This window comes from Canis lupus, chromosome 4 (assembly GCF_048164855.1).
Source record: "Canis lupus baileyi chromosome 4, mCanLup2.hap1, whole genome shotgun sequence".
NCBI lineage: Eukaryota > Metazoa > Chordata > Mammalia > Carnivora > Canidae > Canis > Canis lupus.
This window is the reverse complement of record NC_132841.1, coordinates 72269377-72287172: the sequence shown is the minus strand read 5'-3', so window position 1 is coordinate 72287172 and position 17796 is coordinate 72269377. Positions and strand designations below refer to the sequence as shown.

Genomic DNA, 17796 nt, shown 5'->3' with positions numbered 1-17796 from the left:
CTAATAGCCATTCACTTTTTCTTAAAAATCTCTCACCAAACTCCACTTGTCCATCTCCCTCATAGGGAGGCTCTGTACTCTCTCAAGGATGTCATTTCACAGGCTCCAGAGAGTAGCCAAAGGGATTTTCACTTCTTCTGTATTTCTTGCTGAGAATAGATGCACTAAACCTTGGCTATATAATTAGGTAAAAGGCTCTTATATCTGTTTTTCAAGCTTAAACCTCTCATCAAGCTCCACTTGCTGTCAAAAACTGGGTGCCAAATATGGCCATTTTACATACCCCAACATCACCTTACACTGTTACATTTGGTCGTGAGGTACTCTAGAGGCCAACCTCAGAGCTAGGATATCGTTGCTCCCACAGTGTGATAACACAAAATAACCATTCAGTTTCTCCTCCTCCTCCTCTTTCATCCACTTAGTCAGTGAGTGACATCAGTTGCCTTCAGCATGTCTCCTGCTTTCCCACAACACTGCCCAGGCCCTGATCAGGTCAGACGAATTTAACAACTCACTAAATGATCGATGCCTCCATTCTGGTCTTCCTCAAGACTTCCTCATTCCCCTTCTCTGTTCAGAATGCTCCAATGATTCCCTGACATAAAATGGAGAGTACACTTCTCAGATCCATCAGAACCATCTACAACCTCTTTGACCTCATTTGTTAACTCTTCCCCAGAAGAGTCAATACAAAAGCTACAGATGGCAGAGAATCCACAGGAATCAAACAGGTTCCTATATATAACACTCAATCCTCACAACTCTGTGACGTGGAAATGATCAGCCCCATACAAATGGAATCCAGGAAGAACTTAGAGGAAAGAAAATTACAACACTTAAAGCCAGCTGTTTTAATTCCAAACAATTAAATGGCACAATTTAATGTGCCATTTATGACATATGCCATTTAAAGCTATGCCATTTAAAACAGCTATGCCATTTAAAAATAGCATTTTTTCCTGCTTATACTACTTTAATAATAAAACATACTGTAAACACTCAGTAAATCCATCATTTATGACCATCAATAGCTGAGGGAGAAAAAACCACTTCAAAGCCATTGGCAGTAGCCCAAGTGTTGTATTTATAAGGACCTATCATTCATATGGCAAAATGTATTCATTAGGACTACAGAAGAGCATTTTTAATTGCCAGCTCCAAATATAATGAATGAAAAGCAGCACCAAACTTTTCTAAGTCTCAATATTCTTCACTGTACAATGGGAATGATCATGGCACCCACCTTGCAGGTTAGACCTAACACACATAAAACAGCATTATCTGGGACACAAACAGACTCTCAATAAACTACAGCTGTTATTTTGTTTTCCTAATTAAAACTCCAGGTTCTCAATATCAGCCAGTTTGAATTTCTCAATTTTTGTAAAAATCAGACAGTATAGTAATTCCAGTTGCTATATATTTAACATTAATAAGTTATTAAAATAACTTAGAGATACCTAGTCATATATCTTATTAGAGATAAAGATACATGCTTGCAATATCTTAGGAAGATGACAAGACAATTTGGTTCTTCAAGTAAATGGCACAATTTTTAACTTCCCCTGAAATTTATAAATATTGCAAAATGGCTTCACAAATCCTTCACAACTGTGTTCCCAATAAATAATCTTCAGTAAGAGTACTGGAAAACAAGAGTATAAATGAAAAAAGTGAAGAACAATACCAGGAGAAGTTGTATTCTGGTCACTGAAAAGGCTGACAGCCGAATCAGCAGAAGGAAACACACAGGTTTTCTGACTAGAATGAGTTTCTGTTACTGAAAATTCAGCTTCTGAAGTCTCTCTGTCACTTGGAGCCTCCTTATTCATATGAGTCTGGAAATGTACTGATCCAAGGTAAAACAGTAGAGGAAAAAAAGCACATGGGGAAAAAAAGATACTTAGTTAACACTCTGACATGGCAACAGATATATCAGAAGTTTATGATATATTATTTTGATAACTTTCTACTGTATAATGAAATAATTTAATATGATATTTAAAAATTTAACCTCCCTCATAGTAAAAAAAAAAAAAAAAACTATTAAATTTATTATCAGATTCAGGAAACATGGCACGTGAGCTGAAGTAGACAGGTTCATATCCTGTTATAAAAACAGAGAAGAGGGCAGCCCAGGTGGTTCAGCGGTTTAGCGCAGCCTTCAGCCCAGGGTGTGTTCCTGGAGACCTGGCATCGAGTCCCATGTCAGGCTCCCTGCATGGAGCCTGCTTCTCCCTCTGCTTGTGTCTCTGCCTCTCTCTCTCTCTCTCTCTGTGTGTCTCTCATGAATAAATAAGTAAAATCTAAAAAAATAATAAATAAAAACTGTTTCTGAATTTTAAAAATAAAAACAGAGAAGAAATGCTACATTTTAAAAAACAGATTAATATGCAACCAAGCCCTGTAAATAAAGAAATTGCCTGGTGCCAGAAAATAAAAAGTAATCAAAGCTGGGCAACATATGGGCAATGATGCTGGGACAGTTCATACAGAAAGGAAATGTGGTTTCTGCCATCTGCAGGGAAAGAACTGAGCTACCTTCATATGACCTAGAGCATTGAAGGACAGCTCTATCCAGAAAATGAGGATAAAAGAAACCTTGGAGAAGAGCAAAGAAATTTTCTATCTAAAGAGTGGATGGGAGAAAAATAAGTCAACTGTGAGAAATAAAAACCTCTGCTGTGCCACAAACAGGTATGGGATCTGAATTTATACTATGTAGTACAGCAACTATAAGCCAAGAAATGTATATAAAAATTTGTCCCCCAAATTTTTCTACTTCAGTAGATCCCAAGAAGCAAATACAAAACCACTTCAATGATAAACATATAAAAATCAACACAACTCTCCTAAAGATAAGTTCAGGATTAAAAAAATATTTAATTGCACAAAGAAACCACCACAAAAGAGAGCAGTGTGCATATCTGACAATGGAGAATATAAATACATGAAGTAAAACAATCTGAAAGGGCATAAAATATTGCTAAAATCATTAAATAAAAAAAATAAAAAATAAATAAAGAAAAATAAAAAAATAAAATCATTAAATAGATAAAAGAAGGCAAAGAAACCATAATAAAATAGGACAGTACATCCAGCACACAGATAGATTTGAAAAAGAAACAAAACTTCTAGACATTAAGAATATAGTTTAAAAAATTTTAAATCCAATAGCAAAGATACAACAAAAGAGAAAATTAGAAAACATAAAGACAGATCTGAGAACATCACCCTAAGTACATCACTGAGAGATAAAAAGGTGGCAATAATTAGTTAAGAGACAGGGAATAAAGTGAGAAGGTCCAACATAGCTCTAATAGGTGTTTTAAAAAACAATAGAAAGAATGGAGAGGAAGCAATACTCCAAAAGAAATGAATGAAAAATAACCAACAGTAATAATCATTCCTACTCTCATTTATTTATTTAAAATATTTTATTTATTTATTTATTCATGAAAGACACATAGAGAGAGGCAGAGGGAGAAGCAGGCTTCCTGCAGGGCGCCTGAATCGGAACTCGATCCCAGGACCCCAGGATCATGAACTGAGCCAAAGGTATATGCTCAACCACTGAGCCACCCAGATGCCCCCCTACTCTCATTTAGAATAAATTTTAAAAATATACATACTGGGGGCCCCTGGGTAGTTCAGTCTGTTGAGCCTCTGACACTTGATTCTGGGTCAGGTCGTGATCTCAGGGTTGTAAGATTGAGCCCCACCTCAGGATTCTCTGTCTCCCTCTTCTTCTGCCCCTCCACCCCCACACACTTTCTCTCTCTCTCTAAATTAAAAAAAAAAATCTCTTAAAAAATAAATTTAAAAAATATATATACACTGAGACACACTTGTATCAAAAATATAAAATAAACCAAAAACAAAGAGAAAATTTTAAAAGCAATCAGAGATGAAAGAATAACTAGACAGACACTAGTATAAGTTGAGCAATTAAAGATGTCAGTAGATAACGGAACAGTATCCTTTAAAATGCTGAGGGAAAAATGAGCATCAATTTAGAATTCTGTCCTTATCTGTAAGCCATCACTAACAAAATGTAATAAAATTAAAGATACTTTCAAAGACTAGGAGACTTTACCACTCATAGGCTCTTGATGGAAGAACTAATAAAACAAGGAGGCAATCCTCAAGAAAGCAGATGCAAAAAGCAATTGTGAGCAACAATACCAGAGAATTAAAAAATGTTGCCAGAGTGCATCTCAGGCAATAACAGTATTATTTCATGAAACTTATGTCTTGGTTTTGTATATTTATTGTTCACACATTTACATTTGTTACAGATTTTTTAAAAAAGAAGCAACTGAAGGCAGAAAACATGCTGATTGGTTCTAGTAAGTGTTAACCGAAAAGACACAGGAGACTAAATGGGAGAGTTGAAAACAAAGTAGATCTAAAATACTAGAAAACAATTATCAGGGAAGATGGGAGGGAGTATATCAGTGTTAAAAGCTCTAAAATCCTTATATTACCTGGGAGATAAATATATTTGCCTTAAATTTTAATTCAACTATGAATGTTGAAAATTCAAGTATAATCACTAAAAAGTTAAAAGTAGAATGTGTAATTTCTGAACCAATAGAAAGGAAGAGAAAGAATACAGAAAATTCAATCCAACAGAAGGAAAGGAAAAGTCAAAAATAAAGAAAAAACCCCATAGTAAATAGGAAGTACAAAAACGACAATATATGTAATATAATTATATTTGATGATTAAGACATACAAATTATCTATTTTAAAAAATGAAATCTGGTTCTATCTATCCTGGACACACTACAACATAATCACTCAGCCTGAAAATAAAAGAATATCTAACTTACAGAAAATATAGCGGGGGAGAGAAACATCTTAAATAACCCCATAGAGACTCAATTAGCAAAATCCAGACTCTGAAAGACACTTCAGGACAAACATCCATGTTTCTTCAACAAATAAATTGCAAGGGAAAAAAGAGACAGGAGGTACAAGAAGTTAAAAGAAACTCTTTTTTTTTAAAGATTCTATTTATTTATTCATGAGAGATACACAGAGAGAGGCAGAGACACAGGCAGAGGGTGGGACTCTATCCCAGGACTCTGGAATCACAACCCGAGCCAAAGGCAGATGCTCAACCACTAAGCCACCCAGGCAATCCTAAAAGAGACTTATAAGCCATCAAATGATTGCCAGGTGCTCAGATTCCCAACTAGAATAGAAAAATAAGCTATTTTTGAAAATGAGATAGCTGGCGACACTGAAACACTGATCAGATACTATTAAGTTTTTTTTTAAAAGGAGCAATAATACTATTTTGCCTATGTTTTTAAAAAAGAAACCTTATCTTTTAGACATATTTATAGGTAGATAGTATGCTATCTGGGATTTGCTTCAAAATCATCCAGGAAAAGGTGACAGGAGTAAGTGGATTTAAATATAAAAGAAGATTGACCATGAACTGATAATTGTTAAAGTTGGTTAATGGGTACATGAAGGTTAATTATACTATACTGTCTTCTATTGAAATTTTCCATCATAATTTTTTTAAAAATTAAATATATCAAAAAAGATATGCCACGGAAAAGAAAACAGTTAAGGGAAAAATTAGTATTAGACAAAATTGACTGGTTCTAAAAACATTGGGGATAATGAGGGTCATTACTTAATGAGAAAAGGGGCAATATTCAACAAAAAAAAGTAAGAATAATGAACATAATCATTTTATAACATAGCTTCAACTATATAATGCAACATTTAAGAGAATCACAAGGAAAAATTCCACAACCACTGTAGGGAACTTTTAATGCACCCTTCTGAGCAATGAATAGATCAAGCAGACTAAAAAAATCAGAAAGAATATAGAAAATCTGAACAATTTAAAAGCTTGACTACATATATACACACATATATACCACATATATATACATAACATATACACACACATCCTCCATAAGCCAATAGAAAATGCATATTCTTTTCAATTAAACACTTACAAAAACTGATTATACATACCACACCACAAAAGAAAATTTAACAAATATCTAAGAATTGCTATTATTGTACAATCATCTGATTAGATGAATTATGATTATATTATATATATAATCATTATTAATTATATTAGATGATTATGATTTAATGCGATGGAAATGGAAATAAATTAAAAACATAGCCAAAGCCCCATAATACTGGGAAGCTAAAAATCCCTTTTATGAGCTAAAGATGACATCGTAATACAAATCACAACCTATTTAGATCAAAACCAAACCAAACATGGTGCACGTCAGCGCTCGTCTGGGCCCTCGCAGGAACACGCTCAGCTTCCAACACATGTATTGGAAAAAAGGAAGAATTTCAAGGAAAAGGCCAACCAGTTAAGCCCTCAAACACAGAAGAAATGGTAAAGCTAAGAGTAGAAATTTCTGAGAACGAAAATCAAACAAAACCAAACTAAAGCCTGTTTTTAAAAGAAAACCCGAGTTAAATTGCTAACAAGACTGAATGAAAGACAATGTGGGAAAAAACAACTATAGATACAGCAGATTTTTTTTTTAAGTAACTACCCTCACTTCATTCTTTCAGTAAGAAATGCAAACACATCAGGATGCGGGGGGGGGGGGGGGGGGGGGGCGGCGGGCGGGGCGGCTCGGCGGTTGAGCACAGCCTTCAGCCCAGGGTGTGATCCTGGCTCCCCGCATGATGGAGCCTGCTTCTCCCTCTGCCTGTGTCTCTGCCTCTCTCTCTCTCTGTGACTCTCATGAATAAATAAAATCTTTTTAAAAAATGCAAACCCATAACTATTTCACCACTGTTTGGCCATTTAAGCAGAACCTCAAAATTCCAGTTCTACAGCTGACCAGGGACAAACAGCAAACCTTGGGCCCCAAGCTCTGCACACCCCTCAGCAAGTGTACGGCTGGTGCACTCCACGCCAGGAGCCGTAGGTTGGCTTCTACAGGGAGGAGGGGGAGTGGCCTGCATGGAAGCCAATCACATGCTCACAAAAATAATCCTAATCTAACAATGAGGGGATTGAAGGCTTCAGCTCACAAATGAAAACTATTCCTACCCCAAAGATACAGATGCAGTGAAACGCCGGGACACCTGCACCCCGATGTTTCTAGCAGCAATGTCCACAACAGCCAAACTGTGGAAGGAGCCTCGGTGTCCATCGAAAGATGAATGGATAAAGGAGATGTGGTCTATGTATACAATGGAATATTACTCAGCCATTAGAAACGACAAATACCCATCATTTGCTTCGAAGTGGAGGGACCTGGAGGGTATTATGCTGAGTGAAATAAGTCAATCGGAGAAGTCAATCGAATAGAACACTATATGGTCTCATTCATTTGGGGAATATAAAAATTAGTGAAAGGGAATAAAGAGAAAGGAGAGAAAATGAGTGAAAATATCAGTGAGGGTGACAAAACATGAGAGACACCTAACTCGGGAAATGAACAAGGAGCAGTGGAAGGGGAGGTGGGCGTGGGGGTGGGGGTGACTGGGTGATAGGCACTGAGGCACTTGGCAGGATGAGCACTGGGTGTTTTGCTATATGTTGGCAAATTGAACTCCAATAAAAAAAAAAAGAAAAAAAGAAAAAGAAAACTATTCCTAGTTCTACAGCTCCCAAAGGGTGATGCTTATTCTTTCAAAGCAAGGCTTTGGTCCCCAGCACCAACCCCCTCCCCCCAAACACACAGAAACACACCTTCCGAAATGCCAATGGCTTTTGGAGCCAATGTGTTTTCAGATTCAGGACCAGAAGACAATTCAACGTGATCTACAGGTTCAACCTGTAGAAAAACACACACAACAAAATAACTAAAAAGATTTTATAATTTGATAATTTCCCAATATTGTTAAATAATTTCACAATATGTACATTTTAAATATTAAGGTAACAAGTGAAAGAAATAGGATTAAGTGCAAAAGGGCTGAATGTGGGGATGGAGGAAGAGAAGGAAATTTTTACTTATTTGTAGTCTAGATGATTTAACCTTTTTTTTTTTTAAGATTATATTTATTTATTCATGAGAGACAGAGAGAAAGAGGCAGAGATACAGACAGAGGAGAAGCAGGCTCCATGCAGGGAGCCCGATGTGGGACTTGATCCCAGGACCCCAGGATCACTCCCTGAGCCAAAGACAGACACTCAACCACTAAGCCACCCAGGCGTCCCAGATTTAACCTTTTAAGAAGCATCATAAAGAAAACAGAATCATATAATTTTAGATTGGGGAGAAACATCAGCTACCATTCAGACAAAAACTTTCATTTTAAAAATGATAAAACAGGGCCCAGAGAAACTCAGTGACTTTCGTAGTGGCAGGATGCGGATTTGAACACAGGCCTGCAAAGATTCCAGTCATTGCTTGTCTACAAGTACCCCTCTGTCTCTTCCAGGCTTACAGTCTGTTTTCTTAATTAAAATAAACAAGTCAAAAGCTTTGTATTTATGTATGCATTATAATAGGATAAGAACATTTTAAAACAATATCCCAAAATCTTTCATTTAAATTAGTGCTACTTCCTTCAAAGTAGTCACCTTAGCAAACTAAGTACCTGGGGAGTTTGATCAACCTTCCTATGAGAACTCTTCCTTTGAAATTAGCTCTCACACTTGTGCTACAATTATTAATAACTGTTCTGGGCATAAGTCTTTACTATATAAATGTAATTTTATCATTGTCAGCATCTAAAACTGAGAGAGCAAAGATGGTCATTAAATAAACGTGTATCAAATGCCTGGCATGTGCCAAGCAAAAGACACAGTCCCTATCCTCCAGTATTAAAAGGCTTGGGGTGAGAGGGGGGCAGTAACAGAATTTTAAGGAAATTTTTCAAAATACATGTATGTGATCTACACACTTCCCCTTGCCAAGGGACTGCCCCTTCCTCCATCCCCACCCTACCACCCCAGATTCCGCTGGGCTGGCATGTATATTTTGAAAAAGATCATGACATGCACAGCTGTCCTCTTATCTGATGGATCCAGATTTGTGTAAATTCCTTCTTGAAACTTCCTTTGGTTTGCTTTCTCCTGAGTCTCTTTACCTCAGAATGCTCCTTCTCAAGCTTTTTTTTTTTTTTTTTTAAGATTTTATTTTATTTATTCATGAGAGACAGAGAGAGAGAGAGAGAGAGAGAGAGGCAGAGACACAGGCAGAAGGAGAAGCAGGCTTCATGCAGGGAGCCTGACATGGGACTCGATCCTGGGTCTTCAGGATCACAACCTGGGTCGAAGGCAGGCACTAAACTGCAGAGCCACCCAGGGATCCCTCTCAAGCTTTGTTGAATCATCTTTAAAAGTCCATGCACCCCAGAATTCTGTCCTTTACCCTCTTTTTCTCCTTATTCAGGGTACTCTTTCTGGGTGAGGCCCTATTATGAGTTGAACTTCCTCCTAAAGACTCTCAAATCTGTACATCAACCCAAATCTAGCTCCTAAGCTCCAGGAGCATATATCAAATTTCCCACTAATCTCACAACACCTCATATTTAAGACTTTCCTGACCGAACTTAGCACAGGGCCCAGCACGTAACAGAAGCTCAATGAATGTTGACTGAAGGACAAAGACTTGGATTCTGGAGCAAGCCAGGATCAAGATCAAATTCAAGTGTAAGTAACATATTTGTTACTAGAGTATCTATTTGTTACATATTTGTAACAAATGTTACAAATATAAGATATATTTGTTAACATATTTGGCTCTAGATATGCTCAATATACTAGAACATAAGGTGATTCCCTGGAATAAGGAATTCCAAGGATCATTTTAATACTTAACACTCATTCTGAAGTGATAGATCTAAGTTTGGGTTAAAAAAACAAAAAGGAAAACAAATAAACATCATAATATCATTACTTAGTAGTAGCCCTACCTCTTATTTTTCCTTGTAATTTCATATATGTTTAATCTTAACTTTTTATATGTGTTAAATGTTGATTAAAGAAATATTATAAACTTAATAAATACATCTTTTAAAATGTCAACCTGCTAGAAACCTGGAATACTTGATAGGTAAGTCAACAATGGAATTCTGCAGACCAATTTGCATTTTCTAATAATACAAGGCTTTAACATATTCAAAATATTTTTATTTGTTCCTTAATCTTTATTTTATATAAATTTTTCTTTAAAAAAACCCAAATTTGTGTAAAATAATTAATTCATATTTGAGACTTCCTTTCTATTTGTGTAACTACCATGATATACCAATACATATAAATAATCTCTTTCTTATGAGTCTTTTTTAAGGATACAGAAAACATCTAAGGACTATTATTCCCATTATATAAAATACTTAAAAGAAACTGAGAATTCCAAATATAAAGACAATGGTATTTATAAAGTCAAAAAAATTTTGCTGAAAAAAATGTAATTTGAGCGGGGTTCATTTAAAACCATATTCTTTTGTAATTCATACATATCTTCTCCTGGTAGGAAATATCAGTCCACTTCTTAAAAGTTTAAGGTAGTAGTTCTCATCTGGGGGCAATTTTGCCCCCCAGAGAACATCTGGCAATGTGTGAAGTCATTTTTTTATTATTGCAGCAAAGCTAGTGGGTAGAGATCACGGATGCTACCAAACAGCCTACAGTGCACAGGACAGTCTTCCATAGCAAAGAATTATCTGGCCCCAATGTCAATAATGCTGAGGTTGACAAATCCTAGCTTTAAAAGAAACAAATTTCCTATTATTTTGAAAAATCAAGTGTCTAAAATTACATCATATTACCAGTCTAATAACTCAGTAACAAACAAACATCTAAAATAAAGACAGGCTACCTTATCATAATGTCGATCTAGCATTCTGTATCTGGGGCAATCCTGTTCTATGTTTTCAGCAATGGTCTGTATTGCCAACAGCTGTTCATCAATTTCCTGAAGCTTAGAGGTGAGATGCTCTAGCCGGCGAGCTGCAGAGCTCCGCACAGGGCGAGCTGGAGAGACATCCTGCAGTAGCTCCCACAGCAGATCATCTTCTGCAGCAGCTGATTTTGAGCTCTGTTCTTTGAATCGAAAATCTGGCTTCACCATATCTAAATATTAATAAAGGTAATCTATCAGAATTGATTACAGCTAAGGGAGAAGTAGATGCTCATGAATTAATTTTTTTGAAGACCTCATTTTAAGTCAACATAACATTCCCTTCCAAATCTGTTTTAATACACTCAGAAAAAACACCAGCTTCCTGACTTCTGAGAGCTGTCTATTGTGAGATAAGAATTTATAACAGACAATTATCATATGATCTCACTCACATGTGGAATTGAAGAAACAAAACAAGATCATAGGAGAAGAGAGGAAAAAATAAAACAAGATGAAATCAGAGAGGGAGATAAACCATAAGAGACTCTTAATCATAGGAAACAAACTAAGGGTCGCTAGTAGGAGGATGGGGTAACTGGGTGATGGGCATTAAGGAGGGCACGTAAAAAAAAAAAGGAGGGCACGTGATGTAATGAGCACTGGGTGTTACATAAGACGGATGAATCACTGACCTCTACCTATTATAGTACCAATATACTATATGTTAATTACTGAATTTAAATAAAATTTAAAACAAAGAATACATAACAGTATCACTATTACCACAAAACTCCATATACAAGGCAGTTTGTTACTTTTACCCTCTGCTACAAAAACACAGTTCATCAAAAAGCAACTTTATTTAATATTTTTTATTTATTTTAAAGATTCATTTATTTTGAGAAAGAGCACGTGGAGAGAGGGGCAGAGAGAGACAATCTTGAACAGACTCCCTGCTGAGAGCAGAACATGGCACAGAGCTTGATCTCAGGACCCTCAGATCATGACCCTGAGATAATGACTTGAGCCAAAATCAAGAGTCAGTCACTTAACTGAATAAGAAACCCGGGCACCCCTATTTTTGACTTTTTAAAACTCTACTTGAAAACCAATAGTGAGGGACGCCTGGATGGCTCAGCAGTTTAGAGCCACCATTGGCCCAGGGTGTAATCCTGGAGTCCCGGGATCGAGTCCCACATCAAGCTCCTGCCTAGAGCCTGCTTCTCCCTCTGCCTGTGTCTCTGTCTCTCTCTTTCTCTGTGTCTCTCATGAACAAATAAATAAAATCTTAAAACGAAAAAAGAAAACCAACAGTGAAACACAGTAAAAGCTAGGCCCACTGCAGGCCATTACCAACTCCACATGGAATCTCAGGCTAACATTAAATTTCCCAAGACCAATATTAAAGCCAATGACTCTCTCTACTCTTGATTCTTGTGCCAAATTTGAAACACTTTTTTAAATGCATTCTTTTCTGGGTTCTGGATCTCTTCCTCTCTCTATTGCTCTTCCTTCTTAGTTGTCTTCTCATTCTTCTGTGCCACCCACCCCTCTGACCTGTCAGTACTTGCAGGGTGCCAGTCTCGGTTCACTTCTCACTCTACCCACCCTCCCTGGGTGATGTCACTGATGCACAGGTGACTCTCAAATTCACATGGCATCTTTGAGAGCTCCAGCCCTTAAATCCACCGGTGTCCTGGATAGCTCATTTAGTTTGCCCTAAAAGCGAATCAACTGAAACTCATTGCCCTGCCCCTCCACCTTGCTCCCCCTTCCTGATTCCCTGGTTCAGTGAATAGCGCTGTCATTCACCCAGGTTCCTAAGCCAGAGGCTGAGAGTCATTCAAGGTTCTTCTCTTTCCTTCAGATCCAAAGTAACACCAAATATTGATGATTACCCACCAAAATCTCCATTGCCACTACCATTGCTTAGCCGAGGCTTTCATAAGAAATGGACTCCGAATAGTATCTCTAGCTCTAATTTCTCGTACCCGTATTTGTCCATCGCCCACATAGATCTTTCAAAACACAAATCTGAAATTGTTCCTTTCCCACCTCAAATTCTTCAGTGTTTCTCTAATGCCTTCATCTTAAAAGTCCAAACACTTCAGTATATAGACAATGCCATTCAGCCTCTCTGCCTCCCTCCCTAGCTCATCTGGGGATGTCTTAAACCAATAAAACCACTCCCCTGCCTCCAAGAAAACTTCAGTTCTCTCAACCTCTGCAGGCTCCCCATCAAGCCTGCGAGACATTGCACAATCTAGCCCCTCTGTCTGTGCGCCCTTCCTCTCACTAAGTCCTACTCGCCTTCAAGGTTCCATTGAAACCTTCAAGTCCCCGTCCTCCCTAGAGATGGAGTAGATGCTGTACTTTCCAAAAATCTCATCCACACTACCTTGCCAGACCTTTCCATGCCTTATCATCATCCTGTGCTTCTCTGCCTTCCCTTCCTCCTCTACGAGAGCCCCCAGGCAGTGAGCCTGGTACTAGGCTCTTCTTTACCCCCAGTATCTGGCCCCAGACCTAGTGTTGATTGAATAGTCAGTCACATGAAGATTATGATGCCTGTCCTACCTAACTCACAAAGGTCCATGAGGATTGAATTATGCAACAAAATACTCTGAAAAATGTGAATCACTAAACAAATGTAAGCAGTTGTTCCAGTTTGTCATAATTTGAAAAGTTGACTGGTGTGAAAATGAAGGGCAATTAAATAGCCCACAGGCATTTTCTAAAGATTTATTTATTTATTTTAGAGAGGGAGACAGAGAGAAATAGAATACAGGGCGGGGAGCAGAAGGAGAGAGAGAGAATGTCTTAAGCTGACTCTGGTGCATGGGGGCTCGATCCCATGACCCTGACATCACGACCTGAGCCCAAACCAAGCACTGAGATGCCCCAGGTAGCCCCAGGCATTTGGCTAGATGCAACCCACATGAAGTTGTGTCCCACAGAGACAGACAGAGTAAGGATCAGAGAAAGTTAATTTACTTGTAAAACGTATCCAAACCAGGAGGTAACAGAGCTGGGACTAAAAACCAGGTCTGTTCTACTTGAATCCAAAAGGTACCCTTGTACCAAACAGCCCCATGACAGGAGAGAGAGAGGACCATGCCTTCAAAATCTGGTATACACAGATCTGTATACACAGCTGTGACAGACATGCCCAACACAGCGCCGGTGAGCTTTCCCTGCCACCCTGCACCACACACACACTCCTCTTCTCTCCTGAGTTCCCACTGCTGATACACAATGAGCAGCCAGGGCAGGACTCTGCCCCCAGGCATCTGGCAACCCACAGGCTGGATGATGCACTCCTCCCAACAGCTGTGGGACGGGAAGGCAGATTGGTTTTCTGTTGCATGAAGTCTGATTAAGATTAATCTAATCATTCCCAAGATGTAATAACTTTAGGTATTGGAGAAATATTCTTCTAAATCTTGCAAATATTTTGTGATGATACAACCTGATTTATAACCATAAAACTGAGTATTTTACTAATAATACTGTACTGTTGGCTACATACCTGTGCATTTTCTATGTGCTATTCTAGAATCCCCCACCTTTTGAAAGATGAGAATTCCTTTTTCAAACCAAAGCACTCATGACATCCCATAGGATATTTACTTTTAGCCTCCTTACTTAAGAAAAGACATATGCACAAAAAGACCTGTAGTCTCCTTGTAAAATACCCATGGGCCCCAGCTTTGGAACCATGCCCCTACCTCATTTACCTATCTGACCCCACTCTCCCTAGCAAGGGAAAAGCCTTTTCCTGATTTCTTTTGCAATTACCAAGTTTTTTTTGTTGTTGTTGTTTTTTACTTATTTATTCATGAGAGACACAGAGAGCGAGAGAGAGACAGAGACAGAGAGACAGAGAGAGAGAGGCAGGCACAGACACAGGCAGAGGGAGAAGCAGGCTCCATGAAGGGAGCCCAACATGGGACTCGATCCTGGGTCTCCAGGATCACGCCCTGGGCTGAAGGTGGCGCTAAACTGCTAAGTCGCTGGAACTGCCCTACAATTACCAAGTTTTAGAGCCTGTTTCTATATATCAGTAATTTAGGGAAGGGAGAGAGTAATGTTATATATTTAGGGCATTCACCTTTGTCCTGCTGTATATCTGATGATATAGGTGAGGTGACACCAGGTTCCTTCACTTCTGTGACACCAGGTCTCCAGCTTCTTTCATCCACACAGGATGGAGACACTTTTGCAGGTTTAAATAATACATCCACAGTGGAATTAGCAGACTCTATCAAGAATACGAAAAACATAACAAAGATTGAGTCTAACCTTCTAAATAAGGTATTTAGAAGATTAATAGAACATTTCTAGGGGCACCTGTGTGGCTCACTTGACTAAGCAACTCTTGATTTAGGCTCAGGTCATGATCTCAGGATTGTGAGATCAACCTCCGCGTCGGGCTCTGCACTGGGTGTGGAAGTCTGCTTGAGATTCTCTCCCCTTCACCCTCTGCCCCTCCGCCCCTCCCACAAAAAGAACATTTTTAAATGTGAATATAAACATCCAAAAGTATAGTGGGTTTGGAGAAGAGCTAAGAAACTTGAGAAGGGATAACCATGCTATATTCAAGAATGCTTAAAATGTTTTTAATCTACTTAAAAAGTAGGAAAAAAATATTACCTTCACCCTTAAAACTGTGCAGGGGAACAGCATTTGTAACTGAAGCTGCCATATAATGTAATTCTGCAGAAGTTGGGGCCTCCAGATGATCACTTGGCTGTTTGATAATAGTATCACTTGTAGGCTCTTCTCTGATAGGCAATTCCTGTAGATCATCAGCTTTAATGTCAATCACATTTATGTAAGTGTGTCCAACCTGAACCAAAACACAAAATCAAAGAAGGATATATTCTTTTTAATCTATGGAGCCAATCTGCACCCTCCTCCTCTGTAAAGATTTAAAAAAAAAAGATTTAATTCTAAAGGCAAGAAGAGCTTATATGGATCTAACTTAGGGAAAATTGTAGGAAGTATGTGTTATGGTCTTAGTTTAAACACTTTGGGGCACAATATTTAAATCTTAATTTTTAAATCTTTCGAACAAAGGTACATAGATGACATTTTTAGTCTCACTTCATTCTATACACTTGAATAATCCAGATGACCATAATAAATTTTAGCAAGATATTATTAAATCTCTGAATAAAACACAATACTAAATTTAGTACCAGATCCGATGGTGAAGGTGACATAGGTTTCTCTGATATTTCACTGGGAAGTTTGAGATTTAGATATACATCTGGAGCCAACACTTGAGGAACAGTCAAAGGTTCATGTTCTGAAGATTAAGAAAAGAAAAATCAAGAATTAGAAAACAAAAACCTGTAAATAGCTCCAAGTCATTAGCATTATAACAAGTTAGCAACAAACAACATAATATTTTGTTAAAAATCTAAGTAGGGGGTGCCTAGCTGGCTCAGTCAGTGGAGTGGGTGGCTCTTGATCTCAGGATTCGGAGTTTGAGCCACATGTTGGGGAAAAGATTACTTAAAAATAAAATCTTTTAAAAATCAAGTAGAGGGATCCCTGGGTGGCGCAGCGGTCTGGCGCCTGCCTTTGGCCCAGGGCGCGATCCTGGAGACCCGGGATCAAATCCCACGTCGGGCTCCTGGTGCATGGAGTCTGCTTCTCCCTCTGCCTGTGTTTCTGCCTCTCTCTCTCTCTCTCTCTGTGTGACTATCATAAATAAATAAAAATTAAAAAAAATCAAGTAGAAGTTTCATAACATAAATAAATTCTAAAGGCAATTTACTCTAGAGTAATTCATAATTGATGGGAGATTGACTATTGCTTTTTTTCATATAAATGATTCACAAGGATAACAAAGTGTCTAAGTCATATCAAGAAAATGCTATAATTTCCTGGGGCACCTGGGTGGCTCACTCAGTTAAGCATCTGACTCTTGATTTCAGCTCAGGTCTTGATCTCTCAAGCCCTGTGCTAGGTTCCATGCTGGGCACGGAGAAGAAAGAAGTAAAGAAAGAAAATGCTGTAATTTCCTATTTCCATTTCAGATATGTTAAATCATGTTTGTTTAGGAGAGTTCAAGAAAACCAGATTAGGAAATTAACCCATAATTATGTCTTTTTACTTTCAACACTTTTTAAAAAATTATTTGTTTGCTTGTAAAGGTTTATTGAGATATAATTCAAATTCTTTAAAAGGGCACAATTCAGGAGTCCCTGGGTGCTTCAGTTGGTTAAGCATCCAACTTTTAATTTTGCCAAAGGTTACAATCTCAGAGTCACGAGATCGATCTTTGCGTCAGGCTCTGAGCTGAGCATGAAGCCTGCTTAGAATTCTCCCTCTCCCTTTGCCAGCCCCCCACTCTCTCTATATCTTCTTAAAAAAATAATAATAAAATAAAAGAGCACAACTCAGTATTCAGTAGTTTCTAGAATATTCATAGAGTCCATAGCTAAATTTTACCACTTGAAATGTTTAACACTTAAGTTCTACAAAAGTCATCAGCTTCTTATTCAAAAGAACAATGAAGAAGCCTGTCACAATAGGTCAGCAAATGGTCTAACTCTGTTCCTTTTGTCCTAGGACTCTCATTTTATTTCCTAGCATCTTATTTTTAATAGAACATTACTTTCAAATTTAATATGCAAAATATAACTTCTTGTTATATTGAATACTGGAAACTTGGTACCAAGTTTTGAATTTAAACTATATGATAACTCAAAAACTAGAAAAAAGGAAAGTGAAAATACTTAAATTATCATTCTATCTCTATTGAATCAATTGATTGGTTTTATTGCTTTTTTTATAGATGACAGTAACTCTTGTTTTAGCATCACAGAAACATAATCTTTAATTATAATGCTATTCTCAGAAAAAAAGAAAAAAAATCACACCTGATATGGGAGAAATGATTTGTTGATCTTTACAACATTCAGTAACAACTTCTTGAGAAGCAGCTTTTTTATCTTGTAGTCAGTTTGGA

General features: G+C 37.7%; 1 protein-coding gene and 1 long non-coding RNA gene across 33 annotated transcripts in view; one reads left to right on the top strand and one right to left on the bottom strand.

Annotated features, from left to right (window-relative positions):
- Positions 1–17796, bottom strand: part of CPLANE1 (ciliogenesis and planar polarity effector complex subunit 1) — a 137439-nt gene that overhangs the window by 24482 nt on the left and 95161 nt on the right. For 24 of the 32 annotated variants that reach the window (XR_012030245.1, XM_072824844.1, XM_072824843.1 and 21 more), the window contains 7 exons: positions 17708–17779; positions 16016–16125; positions 15468–15663; positions 14926–15075; positions 10791–11044; positions 7709–7793; positions 1691–1852 (listed from right to left, as the gene is read on the bottom strand). Coding sequence is in view for 29 of the 32 variants with exons in the window: in XM_072824844.1 (XP_072680945.1) it covers positions 1691–1852; positions 7709–7793; positions 10791–11044; positions 14926–15075; positions 15468–15663; positions 16016–16125; positions 17708–17779 (1029 nt within the window). In the remaining 3 variants the exon portion in view is untranslated. Of the gene's footprint in view, positions 1–518; positions 599–1690; positions 1853–7708; positions 7794–10790; positions 11045–14925; positions 15076–15467; positions 15664–16015; positions 16126–17707; positions 17780–17796 lie in introns of those variants that run through there. The other 8 variants (XM_072824848.1, XM_072824858.1, XM_072824859.1 and 5 more) reach the window with 4 other exon arrangements.
- The window catches only part of LOC140632641 (uncharacterized), a 52123-nt gene that overhangs the window by 26651 nt on the left and 7676 nt on the right, over positions 1–17796 (top strand). The window lies entirely within an intron of this gene.